The 25,102-nt window shown below is 37.3% G+C and overlaps 1 protein-coding gene across 1 annotated transcript in view; it reads left to right on the top strand.

The window, feature by feature from the left end:
* fryb (furry homolog b (Drosophila)) overlaps positions 1–25,102 on the top strand; it is a 52,177-nt gene that overhangs the window by 9,937 nt on the left and 17,138 nt on the right. Inside the window, 36 exon segments of the mRNA XM_055148365.1 lie at positions 3,826–4,016; positions 4,519–4,572; positions 4,672–4,811; positions 5,258–5,316; positions 5,319–5,347; positions 5,665–5,744; positions 5,822–5,902; positions 8,391–8,559; positions 9,408–9,500; positions 9,933–10,031; positions 12,351–12,452; positions 12,953–13,056; positions 13,142–13,250; positions 13,646–13,732; positions 14,272–14,576; positions 14,869–14,976; positions 15,094–15,220; positions 15,385–15,498; positions 15,600–15,764; positions 16,374–16,460; positions 17,218–17,477; positions 18,106–18,295; positions 18,515–18,639; positions 19,497–19,554; positions 19,778–19,869; positions 20,202–20,374; positions 20,733–20,893; positions 20,974–21,084; positions 21,430–21,584; positions 21,673–21,772; positions 22,025–22,196; positions 23,388–23,638; positions 23,881–24,027; positions 24,096–24,264; positions 24,346–24,436; positions 24,697–24,770. Of these exon segments, the coding sequence (XP_055004340.1) occupies positions 3,826–4,016; positions 4,519–4,572; positions 4,672–4,811; positions 5,258–5,316; positions 5,319–5,347; positions 5,665–5,744; positions 5,822–5,902; positions 8,391–8,559; positions 9,408–9,500; positions 9,933–10,031; positions 12,351–12,452; positions 12,953–13,056; positions 13,142–13,250; positions 13,646–13,732; positions 14,272–14,576; positions 14,869–14,976; positions 15,094–15,220; positions 15,385–15,498; positions 15,600–15,764; positions 16,374–16,460; positions 17,218–17,477; positions 18,106–18,295; positions 18,515–18,639; positions 19,497–19,554; positions 19,778–19,869; positions 20,202–20,374; positions 20,733–20,893; positions 20,974–21,084; positions 21,430–21,584; positions 21,673–21,772; positions 22,025–22,196; positions 23,388–23,638; positions 23,881–24,027; positions 24,096–24,264; positions 24,346–24,436; positions 24,697–24,770 (4,632 nt within the window).

The following is a 25,102-nucleotide window of genomic DNA, read 5'->3' as shown; positions in this document are numbered from 1 at the left end:
CAGAAATGGGCAAAATTATCCTAGAAAGAGGTGGTTTGTATTTGGGTGTTGCACAAAATGGGAATGGACACAAAAATGAATCACAGTACAGAAATTTCACTTTATAGCCCTGTTTGATAGAACATTTGTTTTATTTTCTCACATACTTTTTGCAGCTTTTATATTCTAGACATAGGTATGATATATCCTCAATTTAGAAATTGTCCCCAAAACTCTACAAAAATCTCCTAAACAACATTGTGCATTTTTTGACATATCTCCCAAGAAGGCAAGTGTATTCATTGAAAATTGACACTCAATATAGGTTGATAAATTACAGAAAAAATAACATTTAGTGGAAAATGCTAGTCTAGATATTATTGTTGAAAATAAATATTAAGAATTACAGACTTTTCTGCATAGTTATATGATTATTTTAAATCTCAAGGACTGAAGATACTCAATTAAGAACTATTGATATCAAGCAGACATTGTCTTCATGTGGTTTGTTCAATACAAGTTCTATTTCTAGCCTAATTATGATTATATTGAAGATCATAATTCCTTATCGTTTCCCTGAACCAGACCTTGTCAAATATTAATGCATTTTAATGTTCAGTTGTCCCTTGCCATATAGTCCCATGTTTGTCATTTCAATATCTCAAAGGCAAAATAATCCTGTTAAAGGTTATGCAATCGATGTTGAGGTGGCTCCTATCGACCAGCGATGCCATTGCTTCTGCTGATTCATCAGTGAAAATGCTGAATCATGGAACCTGAACATGTGCCCTGATCAGTGCTCTATAATGAAGGCTGACAATGATAGTTTTACACTATTTTGCTTTCATCTTTATTAATATTCAGAAATACATTCACTCTCATTACAGCACTATTCACATGTCACAACAGCTGATGCATATTATCTATGTTTAGTCAGCGATATTTTGAGTCCACTAACGTACAGTAGACATTACATTGTTCTTCTGTCATGTTGCAGCTATGGAGCTTCACATAACTTTCAATATTAGTGTGCAGACTCTGGCAGTGATATTATAGCTCTGCATTAGTGTTGAATATTGATTTTGCATTTGAAGGCTGTTTTGCCACTAAGAAGTTAATTCACTAAATAGTTGAGAGAAACAGAAAGCTCTGAAATGACCTTTATGAAACTAAGGCTAAAATAATGTAAAAGCATGTTAGTAGACTGTGAGTATGTATTTTACTTCTGTAGTGAGATATATATTTTGCCAAAAGAAACATTACTGTAATTGCCTAAAATATAAAAATATATACCTTATGATAAACACACATTACTAGTTGCCAAAATGAATATAAAACCAGGATTCATTTGATAAACGGTGGTTGATTAATTTGACAGGAAAATCATGCACATATGTCAAATAAAGGCCAGTTATTTTCACCAGGTATACAGTGCCTTCTTACATTGGTACACTACAGTCCAGTATGCAGGCTGTGCTGAGACCTCATGTCTACCTGCCCAAACAAAGGTACCTCTATGCATCCGCCGGTGTTATTTGCATATGTGTACACTCCAGGGTCAGGAGTAGGAGTGGTAGTGGGTATGTTAGAGACTGACCGACAGCATGCTATATATAGTTTACCCCCCCCCCCCGCCCCACTCTGCTCTCTCGGGGCAGTGTTGAAATTCCAGCCCCAACTCCTCTGGTCAGATCTCCACAAGCAGTAAGCAGACTTTAACTTTAATGACTACTGACAAGAAGAAGAAGAAGAAGACACTTATCAACTAGACGCACTTATCTGTCCTGAAACTTTTTACTGTCCAGTATCTGCGGTTTTCAAGGTCACGCTACAAGGGAAAGTTTGGACCAGTCTAAGCTACAACCTGATAGTTGGGTTATGGTCTCATGTATCTCTTCAACATGGGGCCCTCTGCACTTTGCGATCAATCTTTTCTGGAACAAGACTTTGGAACAAGCTGCTTGACTTTTTAAACTTATACTTTGAGGCCTTCAGTGGCTTCCCCTGTGGATACAACATGACGTCTCAGCTAATTTGGATGCAATGTTGGATATAGCTACTGCTCTACAATGGCAGTACACATTTTTAGCTTTGGTTGAGCCTGTCTTCTTGCATTTATTTTAGGATTTGCCCGCCTAACTATCATGACGGATGTTGATGAAGATTTTATTTTGATACTCACTTGATAATCCGACCAGGTCATCCAATATAGTTTCCCTTGCTTTACCTGTCTTGTATCAACACCATGGAGGTTCCAACAAAATGGAGCAGAGCTAGCGTCATCAGCTTCATCAAAGGCCTTGGTAAGCATAGAGGGCTGTATATTGTTCACGTGCACTCATGCTTGCATCACGCTAGCGATTCTGTTACACACAAACAGGCCTCCAAAGATGTCGGCAATTAGTCCTGTTTCCTCTCACCTCATTGGGGAAACGAGCAGGGAAGGGTCACATGGTCAACAGAGGTCAACCAGCCCCGACTGAGAGCCTGATTGAGCTGTCCATGTGGGGTTTAGTAGAGCTACGATTGACAGTTGAAATTATGTTACAGGTATAGAATAAAAGTACTGTAACAAGCAAATATTTCGTCAAGATGAATGGTTACTTGAGTAAATGAAGTAGTATTTAGAAATGTACTAATGCATTTTTACACTCAAATCTGTGGATACCCAGATACTAAAACAAATATTGAAAATACATTCTAAGTTGAAGAAGTACTGATACTAAAAATGTTGTCTACTAGAATTAGATTACATGGTAAATGATAAATACAGTAAACATCATTTTGCATTGAAAATTAAACTGTTATCTAAAAACAGTTTTATTATCAGTAAGGTTTAAACATTTTTATCAAGCTAGAATACTACCTAACTCTAACCCTTAAATCATTAACCCTTTGACGTACTTGGTGAGCTTACCAAACAAACTAGTAATCAACCATATCTATTGCAGTAACTATTACCACAGCTACTACTTCTGCAACTACCACTATTAATACTACTACTTAAATTCCTACTCTATCAGCAGCCAAAATGTGATAGTAATACACATGTAATTGAGTAAAGCACAAAACTCTGCTTGAGTAAACATATTTTATAACAAACAAGAAATATATCATGTATAGTCTTCATCTCTATAACCTCTCTATACTGTATTCATATAATCAATTCAGTGGAAATGTGATGACTCTTTGAGTAATGTTTTTCTATTTTAGATATATGTCAATGTTGTGTGAAATGAATGACAGGAACAGCCCCTCCCCCGCTGTATATCTGTCAGTTTGTTTGTTGTCTGTCTCACTAATGTAACCTTTTAGACTGCGCAGTATTGCTCCAGATGCCATTACGTCTTATGAGAGCTATCGGCACGCTCTATCAATATGATGTAATCCCCATGGAGAGACGATAAGGTGCTCTTGACCAGTTGGTGTTTGAGAATCTGGAAAATGTATTCAGTCAAATGTGCCACTCTCTTTATATAGCACTAAATTTAGTCATGGCTCCAGACACTTGGCTTCACTCCAGGGTTTATTTACTCCAGCACAAATGCATAAAAAATATGTTCTAATTACGCTCTGAAGACATTTTAAGTTGGTCCATGGTACATTACAGTTCATTTGTACATTTTGGTAATAGTTGATTGTTCATTTTGTAGCTAGTGATTGTCTGTCTTTATGCTTTTCCATTGGTAATAAGTAGGATTATATACAAAATTGTGGCTTGACAGAAATGTATCAGTATCTCTCGCAATCATACTGTAGGTGCACTGTAGGTAGACTTACATAAAGTGTGGTATATAAATAGTTTATCTTAAATAATTAAATATGTTTTTCTGTCTCTGCCCATAGCCTCTCCAGTGGGTCTGAAGCCGCCCGTCCTGCCCGTTAGTGGAACAGTGGAGAGAAAGGGTCCTGTCGTCATGGCGCCGGTAAACGTGGACCCGGAGAGTAAACCGGGCGAGTTCGTCCTCAAGAGTCTATTTGCAAACTTCACCCTGCTGTCCGAACGCAAGATCAGGATTATCATGGCCGAGCCGCTGGTGAGTTTTCTCTCTTCTGGACGGTTACTGTTTTCATTGGGTGGATTTACATCGCCAGAAAACATCTAGAATTATCAGATGTTTATGTCATTTCAATAGTCTGATAACTCCAGAAATCAGATAATGGTCAGATGTTTGGTGTATGTAAACATACCAATTGTCTCAGATATTTTGTGCTGCAACTTTTTATGTATGACCATATAACATTTGTTGGCATTGTATGGAACCTGTACTATTCTATAATTTATCGTTCTACCTTCTGTTCCTGGAATGTGCATAAGGGTGCAAAAGTTGCATGAAGGCTTTGTTTTGAATGTGTGTGTTTACTGATTTGAAGCTCTTCATATTTTATCAGTCAAATCAAGGCTGTATTAAGTAATTGAAGAATCAATTACTATTTAGAGAAAAAAGTGGATACCACAGTCAAACCAAGTGTAAACCTGTAATTTTTTTGTTATAGTGTAATAAGGCTCACTTGAAATGTGCATTTTGTGTCTTTCAGGAAAAACCATTGAACAAGTCTCTTCAGAGAGGAGAGGACCCTCAGTTCGATCAGGTCTGCACTTGACACTGTGATACCAGAGTTAGACTAGGAATGTCCTGTTCAGATTCAGAGGTTAATCCTAGTCTCACTCTTAATCTGTGTTTTGTGCAGTTGATGAGCAGCATGAGCTCTTTAGCGGAGTACTGCCTGCCCTCCATCCTCAGGACCCTGTTTGACTGGTACAAGAGGCAGAACGGACTGGAAGATGAATCACACGAATACAGACCGCGGGCCAACACCAAGTCCAAAAAGTAAGAGAAAAGTTGTTACAGGAATGTATAGCAGTTAAATTTATCACTATATTGTCAAGGCCAAGTGTAGGCCTTAAAAGCATTACACTTTAAGTGCCTTGAAGGTGGAAAAGTGCTATATATAGATATGTGATCATTTACCATAACCATTACAATTTATGGGCATGTATTGATGCTTTAATGTAACCACGGTCCATTTTTTTTTAATGCAGCATCATTAAAAAAAAGAAAAGAAAAAAAAAGCTGTTTGTAAAACTTTGTTGAAACAACACTTAAGAAATTAGTAGATAATTATTGTATACTTTGACTGTGAACGTAAGCACAATTAGTCTGGTTTTGGACGAGGAGCTAAATTTCATCTTTGGCACTAATATACGTTATTAGTACTATGTATGTAAAATCTTAAGGAAAAGTATTGATTATCGCTTCTGTGATGTCTGTTGCAGTGATGAGCAACAAAAGGACTATTTACTAGAGCGGAGAGATCTGGCAATCGACTTCATCTTTCTCTTGTTCTAATAGAAGTTTTAAAACAGGTGAGTTAATAACTTTAAATTCTAAGTCAATGTTGCAATAATGTTATGTACCATTTCTTCAGTACGTTCTATTTAACTTAACAATAGGCTTGAGTCCACATTTCTGTTATTGCTCTTGCACTATGCAGAGAGCCAAGATGCTTTTTAATATGCTAATGTATTGGTATGGCCTAAATATGAAATGTGATTATTATTTCAGCGCTTGGGTGTTTGTGCATACCACTCAATGCGACAAAGATTCTTCCATATCTGCTCTATTGTCATAACATCTTTCATTTAATTTTAAAATAACCAATGACCTTGTCCTTTTATTCAAGATCCCCCTTCACCCATTGTTAGACGGACTCATTCAGGAAGTAATCAACCTGGCCTTCAAGCACTTCAAATATAAAGAAGGGTAAGATCCACTAACAATATATTTTTATTCTTTTATTTCTTATTCATTAGCAGTTTACAGAACATATCTTATTTTAGGTATTTGGGACCCAACACTGGCAACATGCATATTGTGGCAGACCTCTACGCTGAAGTGGTTGGAGTTGTAGCCCAATCCAGGTAATTGAACCTGCAACTATACAACAAAATTGATTTTTTTCTGTTTATGTGGTGTTTGGTTAGCAATACTACAAATTACTTATTGGACCTATTTGTGTTGATGGTTGATAGAAACTGCATTTGAGGCCTAAATTTACTAGCCACAGTGCTTTAAAAATATCTTAATATTAAAAATATCATAATTTTTTGACCATGTCTATCTAGAGAATGTCTACTGAAGCAATGTTTCAGTTGTAAGCATGTTCACCCACCAAAACTAAGGTTGGTGGACTGGTTTCTCCTAGTACATGCTGTTAAGTCAGGCAAACACACCTCACCTGCATCACCTTAGTACAGAGGCTCCGTCAAGGGGGGCGCGTTCCTCGGGGAACATGCTTTTTTATTTATTTATTTTTTTTTTTTTTTTACTGTCCTAGAATAAAGTGCAATTGCACTTCCACTACATTAGGGGGCAGTGGCGCTCTCATTGGCAGAGTGTGCGCAGGGAGCATTCGCTCGGTGGTGTAGGAGTTTTGTTTGCACACAGAACAGAGTTTGAGTATGAAGTGTAGACACGAAGTGTAGCAGACCCTCAAGTGACACCATGAAAAAATATTTAACATGGATGAGAAGACAGGCGGAGAGAGACGGAGATAAAGAGACAAACTAAAATCTCCCGAAAGCTAAGACGAGGAAATATGACGAAGCGTATGTAGCGCTTGGCTTCACTGTGACTACGGTGGGAGACGAGGAAAGACCGGTGTGCTTACTGTGTCTAAAAATGTTGGCAGCGGACAGCATGAAGCCCAATAAATTAAGGCGTCACTTAAATACATTACACCCCAATCACTCTGATAAGCCGCTTGAGTTTTTTCAGCGAAAACGTGCCAAATATTGCCGACAATCATCCCGCTTTGTGACTGCTACTTCAGTAAACCAGTGAGCGTTGTTGGCATCATATAATGTGGCAGTGTTACGCAGAGGTGTACTTATAACAATTTTATAGACAAATGATACTATTTATAGTCACGCGGGGGGGCGCGAGATGTTTTATTCTTCCTGGGGGGGCATGACAGAAAATAATTGAGAAGCACTGCCTTAGTATGACTGTTACAGCCACACTTTTGTCAGTCTACCCCAGGGCAGCTATGGATACAGAGGTAGCTTTCAAGGAATTTTAAAGTAACACTGAGCATCTGAGAAACTTCTGTTCATTTTTTTATTCTTCTTAAATGCTCTCCAATAAAATATTATTTGTATTTCACTACTACAGCTGACCTTATGTGTGGTTGCTTGTTGTGGCTTTTGTGTTACGTAGTTGTAGATATCCAGGCCACATTTGCAGCTGTGAAAACCTGAATATGCAGTAGCTACCTGTCCTCCTTTTGACCCCATTCACACCACAATTACACATGGCGTCCATATGTCTTCAGGACACAGAGAAGTGCCTGCCTGCTGTGGGCCAAGGCTGAGTGTATGTGTTAGAAACATATGAGGTTAATGGCACGTCAGTAGTATCAATCTATAACTGTGTCTTTGAAAGTGCTGTCTTTTTAAGTTCAGTTTGAGGGATTTGGTGAGAGCTATTGATCCAATTTTTTGAAACGGGTCACAAAGTTCTAGAGGTCAAACATAGGCATGCTGTAGGTTATACTCATTTATTCAATGTGCTTTATACTAATAGGAATTACGCAGCCTCATGCTTTACTGTGTATATCCAAGCATTTGTCAGTATTTGACAACATCATAACAGCAATAACAGGCAACTAAAACTTCAAATCACTCAAATTATTAAACCAATTGTGAGAAACATTACAGTGAAAATACCGATTAATAACCACTCAATTTTCTAAATTTCAATTACTTCCTTGTAGAATAATAACATTTAAATACTGAATAAGCATGCCTCAATTTTAAATCTAGTGATCAGCAATCACAATTGGGAGTACATTTGTTTTTGATCCTAAGCCAAAATAAATTGAGAGTGTTTCACTGGTAAAATTATACTCAATTAATTATTATACTGTATATTCATAATGTTATATTGTAATTATAGAGCACAGATACAGTAGCTTAAAGTGTTGCCATACTTTATTGTTGCCACTATTTTTCATACATACAGCCTGCCTAGAGCCTACAGTGTTTATTTGCTTCGTATTGAAACACTCAGCGCCAGACGTGATCTTGTGATGACTCCTCCACTTACTTATCAGCAGTGCCAGCCCATGTGAAGCACGCCAAGCCCCATAGACACCAGTGCATTGGCCCCAGAACAAGCAGGCACATACACATTCCCAGTACATCACCCCTCCACATGCCTTTCTAAATATAGACCGGGCAGTCGAGTCGTGTTGGTAAAATCTGTCCACATGGAGCCTATCTACTGTAGACACAAATGCCCAAATCTTAAACATTACTCACTGTTTTTTCCTGTTTTAATTATGGCGCCTTTAAGACTTTGCTTTGAAAAATGTTACATCTAATAATATTTAATGGTTTGTTTTGGCAGGTTCCCAGCTGTCAGGAAGAAGTTTATTTCAGAGCTTAAAGAGCTAAAGCAAAAGGAGCAAAGTTCATATGTGATACAGTCTACCATCAGCCTGATCATGGGGCTCAAGTTTTTCCGAATCAAAATGTACCCAGTGGAAGACTTCGAGGCATCCTTTCAATTCATGCAGGTAGTGTTACATCCTTTAAAGGGTGTTAAGAACTCATATTTCAAAATGATAAAGTTCAATGTGCTGAAACTCAACAACAACAACCATTATTAAGCAAATGAAACAGGGTCCAATGACATATTTGGAGGTAGATTTATTATATTTGCCATCTACAGTTGCAGCTGTCATCTCTTTCCCTGACAGATGCAAGTTTATGACTAGAAAACATTTTCAAAGAGTTTTACTCTCTTAAGCATTGAAAAATTTGCTGGATCAGATATCAGCTTCCAAATATCAATATCCTCTTTTTACCTAGAAACTGATGTAAGCTGTAATTACTGGTTGTAGTTGGCCCAGGAAGTTTGATAATGTTTGCATTTTAATTTATATTTTTGTAGCTACTTGGTAGATAAATAACAACTACATAACACATTTAGATTAGTTCTGTGTTATTTTATTTTTGTATAAAGAAAATAAATGCTGTTACCAGTCTCTACAATGGTATTGACTGATACTGGTCTCAGCAGATACTTGAAGCCTGTAGGTATCAAAACAGTGCTAATGCATGAGTGATGGAAAATGTCTTTACTTGACCAAGGTCCCTTCCAGCATTTACAACACAATACTGCGTGGTAGCACTTAGCCACATCTGTACTGCAATCCTTTCGCTGCTGAGAAGTTCCAGTGAAGTAATTAGAGGTTAAGTGCTCTGTTTATTGGTTTTGTGATGGTGATTGCGCTCCTGTTTCCCATTTCCGCTCCTGATAATGATTCAGGGTTTTACATCAGTAGCATTTAGGAAGTATGTATGCCAAAACAGCCTTTTGTCACAGCCACTGATCAGGTTTGCAATCTGCCTCTCTCCTCAGGAATGCGCACAGTATTTCTTGGACGTGAAGGACAAAGACATCAAACACTCGTTATCGGGACTCTTTGTGGAGATACTTGTCCCTGTAGCTGCTGTAAGTGTTTTTAATCTGACTGTTTTATGTTAACTGGACAGACATTTGGCAGACATAATTTGGCTATAAAACATTTTACTGGATTCCAATTGATATTCCAAGGGTTTACAACTTCATAAATTTGCTGTTGTCACTCTAGAAATTAAAAATGGCATCTGACATTGTGGGCTTCTTGATAAAATATATAAATAATTAATGTATAATAAAATTACTTAAAAGTTTGTGTAAGTATAAGTTGTATTTGTTGTTTTTTGCAAGTTATTGATTTGTAAACCTCACCGAATCCCAGAGAGTCACATGCCTGTGCCAAATCTAAACCTGGATAACTATGAGACTATGGTTGCATCCGGGAAGGCAACTGCATTAAAAACCAAGGACACACAAATAAGATCAACTATTGCTGTGACTCACTCTAATCTGTTTTTTTCCCAGACTGTGAAGAACGAGGTGAATGTACCGTGTCTGAGGAACTTTGTGGAGAGTCTCTATGACATCACACTGGACCTATCCTCCCGAAAGAAACATTCGCTGGTCAGTTCACATCCCTGTACTCTCCGTCAATACACACCTCCATTCATCCTGCAGACCTATTAACAAGTATGTGAAGACCCTTAGTGTAGACCTCCAACACAGGGGCTTTTATCCCTATAGGAGGAGACAGAAGTGTAGTTAGGCTCCACTGGACATGACAGGCTCTAAACACTGACAGATGGGTACTGTTTTGTAGCAGTAGGGAGGCACGAAGAGGAGTCAGAAAATTGGAGACAATATGGAAATTAAAACTATGGTCACTCAAAGAGACTGTAATCAAATGTTTAATTGAGGCAGTGCATATATTTAAATCCCATTATCATCTCACAGTATTATGTTTTCAGGAGGTAGGATTTTGTAATACTTTGATATATGTCCCAGTAAACCACAAATAAATGACACTGATGACCCTTTAATTGTTGTGTAAGCTACCTAAAATCTGGTAGGTTAACAAAGTTTAACCTTCCAGAAAGTTAATATCAAATCATTTTACAGTACTCTGTTGCACATACTTAGTCAAGCTGGCGCCACCTAGTACCTCCGCTCAATTTCATTTCTCTCCAGCAACTAGGTCAGGAATCATAATACACTAGATGGTTTGCAAGAACCCTGGAAGTTGTAGACCTCGCACTGGCCAATCAGCGAATAGCTGTGAAGATGTATCGGCAAACTCAAGCACTTGTCGGGGTCCTTCTTGTGGTACAGCACAACAGTAAATAAAGCAGTCGAGATGGATGTAAACAAAGCCATACATTCTGTACTGGCAATGATTCCCGAGATCAAGGATTTAAAGTTGGAACAAAGAGAATGTCTGGTGAATTTTTTTCAAGGGGAAAGACATTATTGCCCTTCTTCCTACAAGATTGGGCGCATTACAAACGTCACAACCACATAGCAGCGACTGGTTAAAAGTACTTGCCTACTGTCAAGCGAATGAATCCTAAGGCCAGACGGTTTCCACGAAGTGAAACCGGTTGATGAGTCAGGCTAGCACATACCTACCTCATTAAGTACAATGTAATAACCTGAAGTAACAATATAATACAATTTTAATTTGACCCATTTAACTCTTAACTCCTAACCGTAACTACCATGTGATAACAGGTTATGAATAGGTTGTAGTCGTATGGAGTAGAAATGAAAAGTGTGCCCATATAATTAAATAGAAGAATTTTATGTGTGACTAAACATATTTAAACTATGATTCATTTTGCTGTATAAAAACAAGTCTAACGTATGATCGTACAACGAGATAGCAGTAGTGGTCTTTATATAACAATTGATGTATTTAGAAACAGCAAAATCAACTACCTGTTTCTTAATGCCAAAGTCATTGCACAAGTCACCTATTAATAGCTATAGTCATAGATCCAAATACTTAATGCCCCAAAACATTCCAGGCTTCCATACCTGTTCAAAGGCGTCTTTGTTATGGGCAGTCACCTTGTGCCTTGAAATATGCCTGTCATGAACCTGGAAAATTCTCTAAATTCTTAAACAAGTGGAGAATGCTTGGCTCTCTTAAACATGACCACACCTCCGCGCACAGATTTGATGCTTGGCTCAGACGCAAACAACAACATGTGAGACTAGAAGGAGCTCAAGAAATGTTTGGTATGATCGCGATTAGTTGAATTTCCGTAATTGTTATTCCTCCTAACTGAGCCAGACAATGAAAAGAAAGACATCAAGAGACAGGTATCAAGCTCTCACCTTGATAAGAGACAGCAGTTAAATGCGTTCTCCAGGTTTGACAAAGGTTTTAATACAAGGGTGTACCCAAGCCCACAGCCACGGTTAAACAAAGTATGATCTCAATGCTGTGCGAATAGGCCACACTGGAGGCCATAGAAATGGTGCACTGATGACATGTCATAAACAAACTAAACACCCAAGTTAATCTGTGGGAACCTTATCTTCCATCTGTACAGACACCTTTGGGCTGACATGCCTCCCAGACTGTAAAAAAAAAAAATTATTAGGTTCTGTAGAGGAAGAAGAAAAACTTTTGCTGGTATACTGAGCAAGTTTTTTGGGGTTTTTTTTGGAATACACCAGATATCTTGTTTTTTTTTGTTTGTTTGTTTTTTAATCTGTCTATATTTAAAAAATAAGGTCAGAAGCTAATTAATATATTAATATATTATGTTAGGTAGGATACAAAAGCATTCAGAAATCTGGGTTCAATGTAATGAGTAGGTCATGAATATGTTTCCTATATGTCTCATATATCTATAAAAATATCTATTAAATCTCATTATGATCTCATTATTATAAATCATAAATATATTACTTTGTGTCCCTCTGTGTCCCCTTCAGGCACTGTACCCTCTGGTGACCTGTTTGCTGTGTGTCAGTCAGAAGAACTTCTTCCTCTGCCGCTGGCACATTTTCCTCAACAACTGCCTTTCAAACCTCAAAGTGAGTTTTTTTCTGTTTACACTAAATACACTAAATATAATGTAAAAGACTCTATTTGCATTAATCACAAGGCTGTTTAGTATACTCAGATTTGCAACTGTTGAGATCATAAATAACCAAGCCTGCTGACATTTTTGCTATGACTGAACAATTTGGGCAAAATGTCAGATGTTAGATTTTCAGTGTATCCTTTAAAATGTCATACAACCCTTACAAACACTAACAAATTAACACACAGTAATTGCATTCTTCCCTCTAAAAATATCTCCTATTTTTTATTACATTATTAGAAGTATTAGGAGTATTAGCAGTGTACAGTGTGGACAGGAATGTAGTGCAAGTTCAGATTAAGACTGATTTTAAGGTTATGACAATGGACTATGAATGGCATGACAAGCAGCACTTATTTTTGTTTGAGAGCACTCCCTGACAAATGTAGATATCTGTGTGAGGGGTAGGGCAGACACTTATTTAATACAAAAATATATTTTATTCGACAGAATAAAGACCCAAAGATGGCTCGTGTGGCTCTTGAATCACTCTATCGCCTCTTATGGGTTTACATGATACGAATTAAGTGTGAGAGCAACACTGCAACACAAAGGTAAGAGGCATGCTGAGATGAGATTTGTTCAAGATTATCACATCAAAATACTTAACCTTTGTTTACTTTTTTTTTCTTTTTCTAGTCGTCTGACGTCCATTACCTCCACACTGTTTCCAAAAGGCAGTCGCAGTGTTGTTCCCAGAGACATGCCTCTAAATATTTTTGTCAAAATCATCCAGTTTATTGCACAGGTTTGTATAAAAATAAAAATTATACTCACTTGATACATCCATAACATGAAGTCCTTTGGTATCTACTCAAATGGCTTGCTACTGTAGCTATTATTTCTAATTTGCTGAAATTGCAATATAGATATTGCCCCCATAAATTAGACAAGCAACAAAGCATGACCAGTTTACAATTTACCAAAGTTGTCAATTAATTACATTTATGAAAATAATAAATGCCATTATATATTATATAAATGCTATAAAAGTACTACTTAATTGAGAAGACTTGATAATCACTGGGTAGGCCCCAAATCTAAATAGACCGCAAAGCTATACTTCTAGATCTGTTTACCTCTTTGCTTCATGCCCATTATTTAATTAATGGATCAAGTCTTTGCCTCTGTTTTCCAAATCAGGAGAGACTGGACTTTGCTATGAAGGAGATCATTTTTGACCTGCTGAGCGTTGGGAAACCAGCCAAAGCCTTCAGTCTGAACCCTGAGGTAAAAACAACATAGTATCAATAACACACACACATATATCAGGCAGTTCAATGCTGTATCCTCTGAGACTACAAAGAGGAGCATTCCTCATTTTATTTGTATTTGTCTGTCAGTGAGTCCTATGAAGAACAGTGTGTGCTCTGTTTCAACCTTGACATACTTTGCCACTATAGAATATGGTAATTAAGAGAGTCAAATATCTGAATTGCTTAATGCTTAATCATTTTGAAGGCTATTACACTAGTGTATTTGTATCTCAACTAATGGATGTATCTAATTCTGAAAACAATTCTCTTGATGGGTTTTTGTTTAATGAACCAATTTGAGTTTTACATGGCATTTAAAAAAAATAAATAAACATGAACCTTTCTACAGCCTTTACCTTATTTGCACAAATACGTATTCAAAACTGTAGTTGCTCCTTATAGACTATAGGGAAATGAGTGTATATTTTAGGAGTGAACGCTGCATGTTGGTATTTAATAATGTTGACTTACAGTATTCGATTAACCCATATGAATAACTGTTGTGTATTCCAGCGCATGAACATTGGTCTGAGGGCATTCCTGGTGATCGCAGATGCTCTACAACAGAAAGATGGAGAGCCCCCAATGCCAAACACAGGAGCCACATTGCCATCAGGAAACTCTCTTAAGAAAAAGAAAACATATCTTAGTAAAACTCTGACAGAGGAGGAGGCCAAGCTCATCGGCATGTCTTTGTACTATTCACAAGTCCGAAAAGCTCTGGACAACATCCTAAGACACCTGGACAAAGAGGTGGGCCGCTGCATGATGCTGACCAGTGCACAGATGCTCAACAAGGAACCAGAGGACATGATCACGTAAGGAACCCTTTTTAAATGTGCACTGTGTAACTTGATGTAAATGCAAAATAGATTAAACATTAATAGATTAATAGTTTAATAGTTTAAACATTCCAGACAGAGCAATAATTTCTTTGGAGATAAGTAGGCTGAGGACTCTCCACAAAAATTACATAGTGCTTTTTAAAGTTAATTTAGAAAGCGATATCAGCAGTTTTAAATATTTGAAAATGGAAATAATTATAATAGCACATGTTTGTAACTCCATTCATCTTTTTGTATGTTTTTTATCGTACCTTTCCCTTTACAGTGGTGAGAGGAAGCCTAAAATTGACCTGTTCAGGACCTGTGTGGCAGCTATTCCCCGGATTCTCCCTGATGGGATGTCCAAACCCGAACTGATTGACCTCCTCTCAAGGTAAAAAAGTTTAATTATGTGATATTAAAATGTAAACCTGAAAAGTTAGCATTTGTCTAAAACTAAAACTGTTATACTGTATGCAAGTATCTTAATCTATATTGTCTTTTCCTTTAGGCTCACAGTGCACATGGATGATGAGCTTCGTCTAATTTCTCAGAATTCCTTGCAGAGTTTGCTACTTGACTTTTCAGACTGGAGGGAGGACGTTCTGTTTGGTTACACACATTTCCTTCTGCGAGAGGTATTATCAAAATCTTATAGATCCAAATCTATTACATATGCTTTACCATAATTTAAATAAATTACTAGGCAAGGCAATATGCACATATATAAACTGTCAGAATGAGAGAATTAACCTTATTATTTTTTGGATGACATCATCTCTCCCTCCTCTTACCTGTCCAGGTGCAGGATACACACCAGGGTCTGCAGGATGCCTCAGTAAAGCTCCTTCTTCAGCTCCTCACTCAGTGGAGACTAGCCCTTCAACTACAGGGGAAGATGAGAGGCGGAGTGGAGGTTTGTATACAGTCACAATACCTCAGATCAAATGATTCATATGTATCACGTTTGTCATAACTCAGTAGATTACATGCCACCTCTCTCCCCCTCTCCTCCAGGCCAGTCCCCGGGTGCCTGATAGATATCCTCATTGCTCAGTGCTTCATGCTGTGGAGGGCCTGGCTCTGCTGCTGCTCTGCTCCTGTCAAATTAGCACAAGAAAACTGGCCGTGGGGGTTTTAAGGGAAATACGCTGCCTCTTTACTGCCCTAGGACACGCTGAGGTACCATTCCCCATGTGCAAATATTTCATTTAATTTTCATTTTAATGTATTTTAATTACATTTTAAATTAGTTAATTAGGCACAGTATGAAACATAAGCTGTAGCTGTAGGATGCAATTTTGGTACTAGTAAGTGCATGAAAGAAGTCATACACAAACTATAACACCCACTGCATTTTTATTTTATTAATTTAGTCCCATTAGTACTATTAAAAGATGTCATTTTCAAGTCCTGACCAAGAAGCAAATAGCGCCACAACCCACAGATTAAATATTTCTTATAAAACAGATGATGTACAGTTAAAAATGCTACATAAATAATGATGGTTAGAAATACATTTTAGGACAGTGAAAATATCATATTTCTTCTTTCTTGGTTATCCAGAATTGTGTTAATTTAGATACAACATTTATGTAAAAAGGAAATCATAAACTGTGCTATACCATTAACATGTATCAACCAGCTAAGCATAAGTTGAAGCCCACATGGGGACAGAAAGATCAGACATCATGGTGCAAATGCCCTCTGACTGTAGTTGTTATTACAGATGCCACATGCACATGGCACACTTTTATAAATAGCTGACAGTCTAAATGTGTTTGGCTCCAGGATGACGACAAGCCCATGATCGAGATCATGGACCAGCTGAGCCCAACAGTAATGGACAGCATCGTTCATGTGGCTGTGTCAGACTCGGTAAGTGTTATCTTCAATTCTGCATTTTTATTGGGTGTGGAGTGAATGAATAATGCAGTGTAAACCCCCTTGAGTATCTTAAAATACATTCAATCCAAGGTAGGAGGGGGGCAGTATATCAAAATATTTATATTTGATATACCAAATTGTTATTTTGAATATGTACAGAATTGGAATAGGGAGTGTATGTACTATAATGCAAATTACAGTTGTCCAGTACTCTTTTGATCAATACTTGAACCTTATCCAATGCATTTAAGACATGTTTTAGCACTTTTCAGATTGTTTGAACGAACATTATCAATTTTTCCTGAATAATTATAGGTGCACTTTGTAACTTTGCACTTTGTGTCCTCCACCAGTTTGTCTTCATGGATATGTTTTTTTTTAGTTTTTTTTTTTTACAAAACTTATATAGTTAGGAACAGGTCAGAAGTTAGTGGTTTGATTCTCAAGGCGACTCAGTAGATACTCTTGTTATATCCTTGGGCAAAACACTTCACCCACATTACCTTCTCCAGTTACAGCCAGCATCTAGTTGTGACAGGAAGGTGATCTTGCATAAAACATGATAACCCTGAAAGCCAATATGTTAGTGTGTATGTTGAGTCAATACAATCCTGGATATGTATTTCACTTTTTGAATTGAGCTACTCAAGCATTCACTTTACACAAAATTTGACACTCCTTGGTATAATTTACATTGAAGTTAGACTTGGTTGCACTGTATTCTGAATAGTCACTGTCCTCTCTTTAGTCCACTCTTCCCCTGAGCCATCATGTGGACCTGCAGTGGCTGGTAGAGTGGGGAGCGCGCCTCGTGAGCAGCTCCTATGATGTGAAGAGTCCCAGTCATGTCTGGATCTTTGCCCAATGTGTGAAGGACCCATGGGTGCTCTGTCTGCACATATTCTTGAGACAGGAGCATCTACCCAAACACTGTCCCGTCGCTCTGGGATACGCCTGGCCTTATGCTTTCACAAGACTACAACTGCTACTGCCTCTTGTTGACCCCAAGTAAGAAAATATCCTTTTGTAATCTGCACCTTAAATGCAGTGATCAGTCATAAAATGAAGACAACCAGTGTATTAGAGGTCTTGCACTTTGTATTTCAACAATTACTCTTCAATTTGAGTTGCAGTCGTTTGATTTTGTTGGACTGGACAATAACAGTTTCACCATCTTTTATTAAGCAACCATTGATAAATACTGACCACTGCAGATCAGGAACACCTCTAAGTTTGGAGATTAGTAAACATTTTTATAATCAATTAAAATTTTCTTTTAATCTTTTACTAAAGTAAATAATTTTCAAATACTGGTATAGTTCTTATATTGTACTAATTCATGAACATCCTGCCACATATACAAAGAGTTGTTCCTTATTAGAGTTTGGTTTAGTCTGGCCTTTTGTGACTGATAAGCCAAACAAATAAATTATAAAGCAATATGCATTCAGCCATTAACATGTACCAGTGAAGAGACACTTGAATAGTTTTGCCTAATCAACCTTATTCCAATATTTATGTACAGAATGTTTATGTCATATAATGAATGTTGTACTTACGTTTAGATATAATACAACATTATTTTCCTGAGAGAGATTATTTTTCAGAAAATGACTGTATACTTTATTTCCAACAGCAGCCCAGTAAATGCCAAAAAGACGAGCACCGCAGGCTCCAATGACAGCTACATCTCTCTGTGGAGAAACTACCTGATCATGTGTCTAGGTGTGGCAAAGCCCAGCATCATGTCTCCTGGGCACCTGCGGGCCTCCACACCTGAGATCACCGCCACCACCCCCGACGGCAGTGTAACTTACGACAACAAGGTCTGTGTGCCCCCTGCTCCAGGAAGTACGGCAAATAATACTCCTTAAGAAATACACTTGTCTGCATTGTTCTGATGGAGTGATCCTTAGACAACTGAAATGCAATAAATTTTTATTTGGGGTTGTTTTTATATATGTTTTTGATGGTGTACAAAACTGTCAATGAGTACAATACATTGGTTTTATATTGTCACAATGTTACTTGCTGTTTTGCTTCAGGTCATAGGCACTCCATCTGTTGCCTGGCTGTTGAAGCAGCTCGTACCATTGATGAGAGTCGAGAGTTTGGAAATCACTGAGTCTTTGGTGCTTGGATTTGGGTGCACAAATGCCCTGGTATTTAGGTATGGCTTCATTAATTCATCATTGCACCTTTTATAAGTCATGAATTACTGGTGGATATACCTAAATCGCTACAAATGCTCAACTATAATCAGCATGGAATTTAAATATATATGCAGAAAGATTTAACCTTGTTTTAATTTCATAAAATGATTTAATGTATGAACAACTGAGAATAAACACAAATACTTAAAAGGACTGAACAAATTTGCCATCATATCAATGTATCATCATATGTAGATGTGACTATAAGTATGGTATTAATAGTCACCCTACATCAGTACCATACTTATTTGGTGAAGTAATTTAAGTTCAATGATAATTAATATTGCACTACAATAGAAATATTTGCTAGATTTGAATGATGTCTCTTACATAAGAACGTCCAAAGGTACAGCCCAGTGTGCGTCTTCAATTTCCCCATCTGTCGTTGCATTCTCGTCATAACTGAGATTAGCAGCATGCCTTTGTGATATTGTGAGAAGGAAAAAAAGCATGGCAGATCAAGAAAGTGAATTCTTTGAGGGGCTAAGATGTATCACATTTTTCACAAAGACAGAGGCACCATTGTAAAAGAGGGCTGTGTCTTTTTGTCGGGAACCATCTAATATCAACCTGAAATGCTTTCCAAAAAGGGACCATTGTTATTAAAAAGATGAAGGTCATACCAGTAAACATGACTTTCATTATTACGTATGTGAGGATTAATGCCTTGACTGTGACTTAAAATGACATTTAAATGGATGGTTTAGTTCAGCAGAGGAGTACAGCTGCCTGACTTCTAAATTCTGCTGCTAAGCTGTGCTTGTTTCTTGATTTTAACGATTTACAAATAGATTTTTGCTCTATTGATTTGTAGGGAGTTGGTTGAAGAACTCCATCCACTGATGAAGGAGGCACTTGAGCGAAGGCCTGAGGTAAAAACAAAGATTTATGGTTAAAATACTGAACATCTGTGCAGCATCTGTGCTTGAGATTGAACCTGTCTTTTACTTTTTACTGTTTGTGTACTGGGTGTTTTGAATTATACTGTTACATAATTTAGTATTTATTGAGTGTTTTAAATTATACTTTTACTTTGTTTAGTAATTACTGTGTTTTTAATTATATTATTACATGATTGTTATTTAACTGTTGCAGAACAAGAAGCGCAGAGAAAGGAGAGATCTTCTGAGGCTACAGCTACTGAGAATCTTTGAGCTTTTGGCTAACGCAGGAGTTATTAGTGACAGGTACTTTGAGTTTTTGTTTTCACCTAATCATGTCCCTCTTTTTAGCTGTAATTCATTGCTCGACTAAACCTATTTACTTCTTTAACCTAAAACCAGTTACTTGATTGTTAAAAAGATTAAGGATTAAATACCAAAGGGCAGTTGGTTGTACTGTATTATTTGGTTGATCAAATTTATTCAAATGAAAGCAACCAAATGAAACCAACTTTGTGAATGTTTGTGTTCAGTTTGGTCTTGAATTCAGAAATCATACATAAAGTGGAGAGGATCACTGGCTATCTAAACATTTGTATATGTCGTAACACTTAAACCTAAATCTCAATATTTTACAGCACAAATGGGGCCTTGGAGCGCGACTCCCTGGCTCTTGGTGCCTTGTTTTTGGAGTATGTGGACCTGACGCGGATGCTCCTGGAGGCGGAGAACGAGAAGGAGCTGGAGGTGCTCAAAGACATCAGGGCTCACTTCAGTGGGATGGTGGCCAACCTCATACAGTGTGTCCCTGGTAAATAAATACACAAACTTACAGATACTCTAATAATCCTAGTAACCATTTTGAAGTTTAATTTTATGTGTAGTTTGTATAATCTTGACATATTATGGTATGTTATACATATGTAAACACATAATATTTTTAGAGAGATTGAATTCCCTGACTTAGAATGCTTTGTAACATAACTTACTTACTATATAACCAGAACAGGGTTCCTAATCTAAATTCGATTTTTCACACACCACTAACATCAAAATAAATTCAAGCTTTTTTTCCAAATTTATATTCCAAACTTTTTTTATTGCAAAATATATACTTCTATCACACAAAGACAAGTTTGTGTTTAATGCATGTATTTTTTCATTTGCAGTGCACCACAGACGATTCCTCTTCCCTCAACAGTCTCTAAGGCATCACCTGTTTATTCTCTTCAGTCAGTGGGCTGGACCCTTCAGTGTTATGTTTACACCTTTAGACCGATACAGTGACCGAAATCACCAAATCACACGCTACCAGTACTGTGCCCTCAAGGTAAAAAAAAATGGGGCACAAGCTAGTTCAGATTTTTCCAAATTATGTATGATATTTAATTTGAAATGTTTCTTTTTCAGGCGATGTCAGCTGTTTTGTGTTGTGGACCAGTGTTTGACAATGTGGGTCTCTCCACTGATGGCTATCTGTACAAATGGCTCGACAACATCTTGGCCTGTCATGATCTACGGGTATGTCAGCCTACTGCAATGTTTCACTTATTTATGTTAGAAAACTGCTAAAAAAAAAAATTAAAAAAAAGGTCAAAAGTCTGGCATTTAACAAAACAAAACATTGACTAGTCTGCTCTGCCCTGCTGCTAAACCAGATACAATATAGAAATTCAAATATTGTCAATGTAAACAGGTTAACAAGATACTAATACTTCTAATACTGTGTTTTTTTGAGTAGTATAAGTGGTACCAGCACTAGTAGTTGTTTATTTGTCTGTTTTCATATTACATTTAATTTTAATTTGCTGGAATGGCAGCCTTGGTTCTGCTTTGACTCTAATCACAAATGTATTCTTGCTGTAGGTGCATCGTCTTGGGTGTGAGGTAGTAATCCTGCTCCTGGAGCTGAACCCAGACCAGAGTAATCTGTTTAACTGGGCTGTGGACCGTTGCTTCACTGGATCATATCAACTGGCTTCTGGCTGCTTCAAGGCCATCGCTACAGTGTGCGGCAACAGGTCAGGAATTCCTATTATCTATCTATGTACTCAAAATGGCCAAAAACAGTGGAGCAACTTGCTAATAACTATTTTAATTGTGTTTTAGGAATTACCCATGCGACCTTGTAACTCTGCTCAATCTGGTGTTGTTCAAAGCTTCAGACACAAGCAGAGAAATATATGAAATCTCAATGCAGCTCATGCAGGTACGGAATCACTTTCTTCTTCTGCAGGCTTCTACATTGAATAAAACAATCAATGTTTTAACAGATTTAGCAAAAATAAGGCTGTTAATTATAAATCAAAAGCATTTATTTTTTATTCCAAACATACTGTAATCTAAAAATAGTTGTTTGTGGCATAAAAATATATTGAAGTGGGATTAAAAATTGAAAGCTGATGGTTGGCTAAAAGGATGGGGTCTTCTAGGTAACTGTGTGCATTTGATTCTTTTTCAGGTGTTGGAGTCAAAGTTGTGTGCTTACTCAAAGCGGATGGTGGAGCAGAAACCCGGGAATATTTTGTACGGCACCCACGGCCCTCTGCCTCCTCTGTACAGCGTCAACCTGTCACAGCTTTCTATCCAACTGGCCAGCATGTACCCAGAGCTCACACTACCTCTCTTCTCAGGCAAGCACAAGAATACTTTTGTGAATTAACTACGTAAAATTTAACTTAAACATTTTGTACTATTTTTAATCAGTTGTACCCTTGTGTGACCACTTTATGAAACAGTCCTTTTTATGTGTTTCTGGTGGGAGAGACCTTAAAATTTTTCTTATCTTTTTGTTTCTATCTCTTACATTCTGGAAATGATTACCACAAACTAACTTTTTGCTTTTCGTATCTTCAAAATTAACTGTACTAAGAACCAAGAACAAAATATTTGTTGACTTAACATACATAACACACAACAATCAAACTTTATTGAACTATAACTTTTCATGAATTTCATAAAGGCCAAAGTGCTTTACATAGACGATTAAAATCATTCCCTCACACCCACCCCCTGGACCCACCTACTGGACCCTGCTTTCAACCAGCCCACAATCAACACAGTCACATATAATAGTACTTGCCCACTCCCACCCACTCACACACACTTTCACTTACACGCACATACAGACTCAAAATGTTGAACATTAGACTAAAGATGAACTACCATTCTGACCAATATCTCAAAGAGGGAAGGAGATTCTGGCAGAGGGTGTGACTGTTAACAGATTAACATATGCCACTGCCAGCTGTAATAATATGTGACCTATGCATTACTGCTATGGAGACAATTATAGATTATGAAAACATGCCTATAATGACTTGATGCTGACAGAGAAGCCAAGAGAGTAATTGAATGCCCTGACCTCTTGATGGACATTTACGGCAATAGCAACTGTCAAATCAGGTTGTGGTGTATATTATATTGTGTTTTAACATATTTCTTTCATAAAACAAATTATAAAACATATAGACAAGATGATCTGTATTATATAAATAACCAAAATAATGGCAGGGCAAAGTATAAATCATATAAATAAAATGAATTTAAAGAACACCAACACTACAATATATTATATAACAAAGAGCAAAAAAATAAATGTTGTTAATAAATTCTAAATAACTAGCAAAAACATTAAGAGATAGGTGTCAAATAAAGCATAATTGTATAAATATATACGTACAAGACAAAATAAAATATAGAAATATATTAATACAAATATATCTCATCTATATACAAGAATATAAAAGGAAAAAACAGTGCAAAGATGAAATAATGATTGACAGGACATAGAGTTATTGGTTTTGAATGTCCCTTTGCTGCAGAGGTGAGCCAGCGTTTCTCGACCACACACCCGAACGGCAGACAGATCATGCTGTCCTACCTGCTGCCCTGGCTCAGTAACATAGAGTTGTTAGACACTGGACTCTTACCCCCTGCCTCCAGCCCCTGCACCCCCGATGAGGAGTCACGTGGACAGAACATGGGAGCCTCCCCCAGTCTGAGGGGCAACGGCTGGGGATCACTGCAGGCCACGTCTCTGGTGCTAAACAATCTCATGTTCATGACGGCTAAGGTACACATTTATCAGTTTATTTGATATGTTGACAATAATCTTTCATGCATCTGAAGTAGACCAAGTAAGCATAGCTAAATTTATAATTGCCACTAAGGTCAAATGTCATTTTTATCTTTTTTTTTAAATCTGTGCAGTTTTATTTATTTTACCCCAGCTGTTAGACAACAAACTAGCTCCTCATAATCAAATCAAATATATGAACGAATAGATGTTAATTCAACTATTTATTTACATTTCAGTACGGAGATGAGGTCCCTGGTCCCGAAATTGAAAATGCCTGGAATGCTTTGGTCTCTAATGAAAGATGGAGCAACAACTTGAGAATAACTTTACAGTTTCTCATCAGCCTGTGCGGAGTCAGCAGTGACACTACACTATTGCCTTATGTAAGTTTTTTCTTTACCTAGCCATATACTGAATTGCTGTGCTAATGTATTTATTTATCATATTTTAGATAAAGAAAGTGGTGATTTACCTCTGTCGCAACAACACCATCCAAACAATGGAGGAGCTAATATTTGAACTTCAACAAACTGAGCCAGTGAACCCAGTGGTATTGCATTGTGACAACCCTCCATTTTATCGCTTCGCTGCCAGTAACAAAGCCTCTACATCACAGACAGGTGAGACAGGGGTAATTATTTTGAAACCTTGAATTTGTTTTTTGTTAAACATGACAGATAATTAACTATTCTTTGTCACAGGAACCACCTCAAGTAGTAACACAGTTGTGGCTGGTCCCGAAAATCTCCCAGACACGGATGAGACCAAACTAGCCAGAGAGAGTGATGATCGGTAAAGATTCTAGGATCTGTTTTACATTTTCTATAAGCTAATAATTGGCCTTTCAGTTCGTTCATTATTAGTGCACTATAAAAATCTTACAACCAAAATACTATAGATTGGCTCTATTATCTAAGATGTTACAAATAGTAAAAATATTTCAGGTCAAAGGCAGTATATTCAGCATTGTATTATACATTTTTAGTAGTTTTACTTTATTTAATTATTTCACTTAAGTACTATTAGTCTGAATTGTGCTTTGTCTTTCACAGAAGGGCAAGGGCCCATAACAGACTGGAATCCCGCTACAGTAACAGCTCCGGCGGCTCATATGAAGATGAAAAGAGTGAGTCCATTTTGTTTTTTCTCATGAGAAAATGTCCCAGACACAGAAGCCCAGAAGGGTTCAGAGGCGACAGCCATATACAGAGCTCCAGGACATGGATTCTCACTGTCAGTCTCACTTAATGTTTTTGTCACTGATCTTCACAGTAATGGATGTACAAATTGCCTACTTTTGACAAATGGCTTGGTTTAAGTTCATCAGTATATAACATAGCACTAATGTTCAAACAAAATCTCAGGATTAAATCAGAATAATAAAACCTTTCCACTGTTGCAAAAATTATGAAAAGTCAGATGTTTGTAAAATTACAACCATTTCATATCAAGTTACAT

The sequence above is a fragment of the Boleophthalmus pectinirostris genome, unplaced genomic scaffold (assembly GCF_026225935.1).
Source record: "Boleophthalmus pectinirostris isolate CB_2022bp ecotype Guang Dong unplaced genomic scaffold, ASM2622593v1 HiC_scaffold_12, whole genome shotgun sequence".
In the NCBI taxonomy this organism is placed as follows: Eukaryota; Metazoa; Chordata; class Actinopteri; order Gobiiformes; family Gobiidae; genus Boleophthalmus; species Boleophthalmus pectinirostris.
Note: the sequence above shows the minus strand (reverse complement) of the source record. Positions and strands in the feature narration are given on the sequence as shown.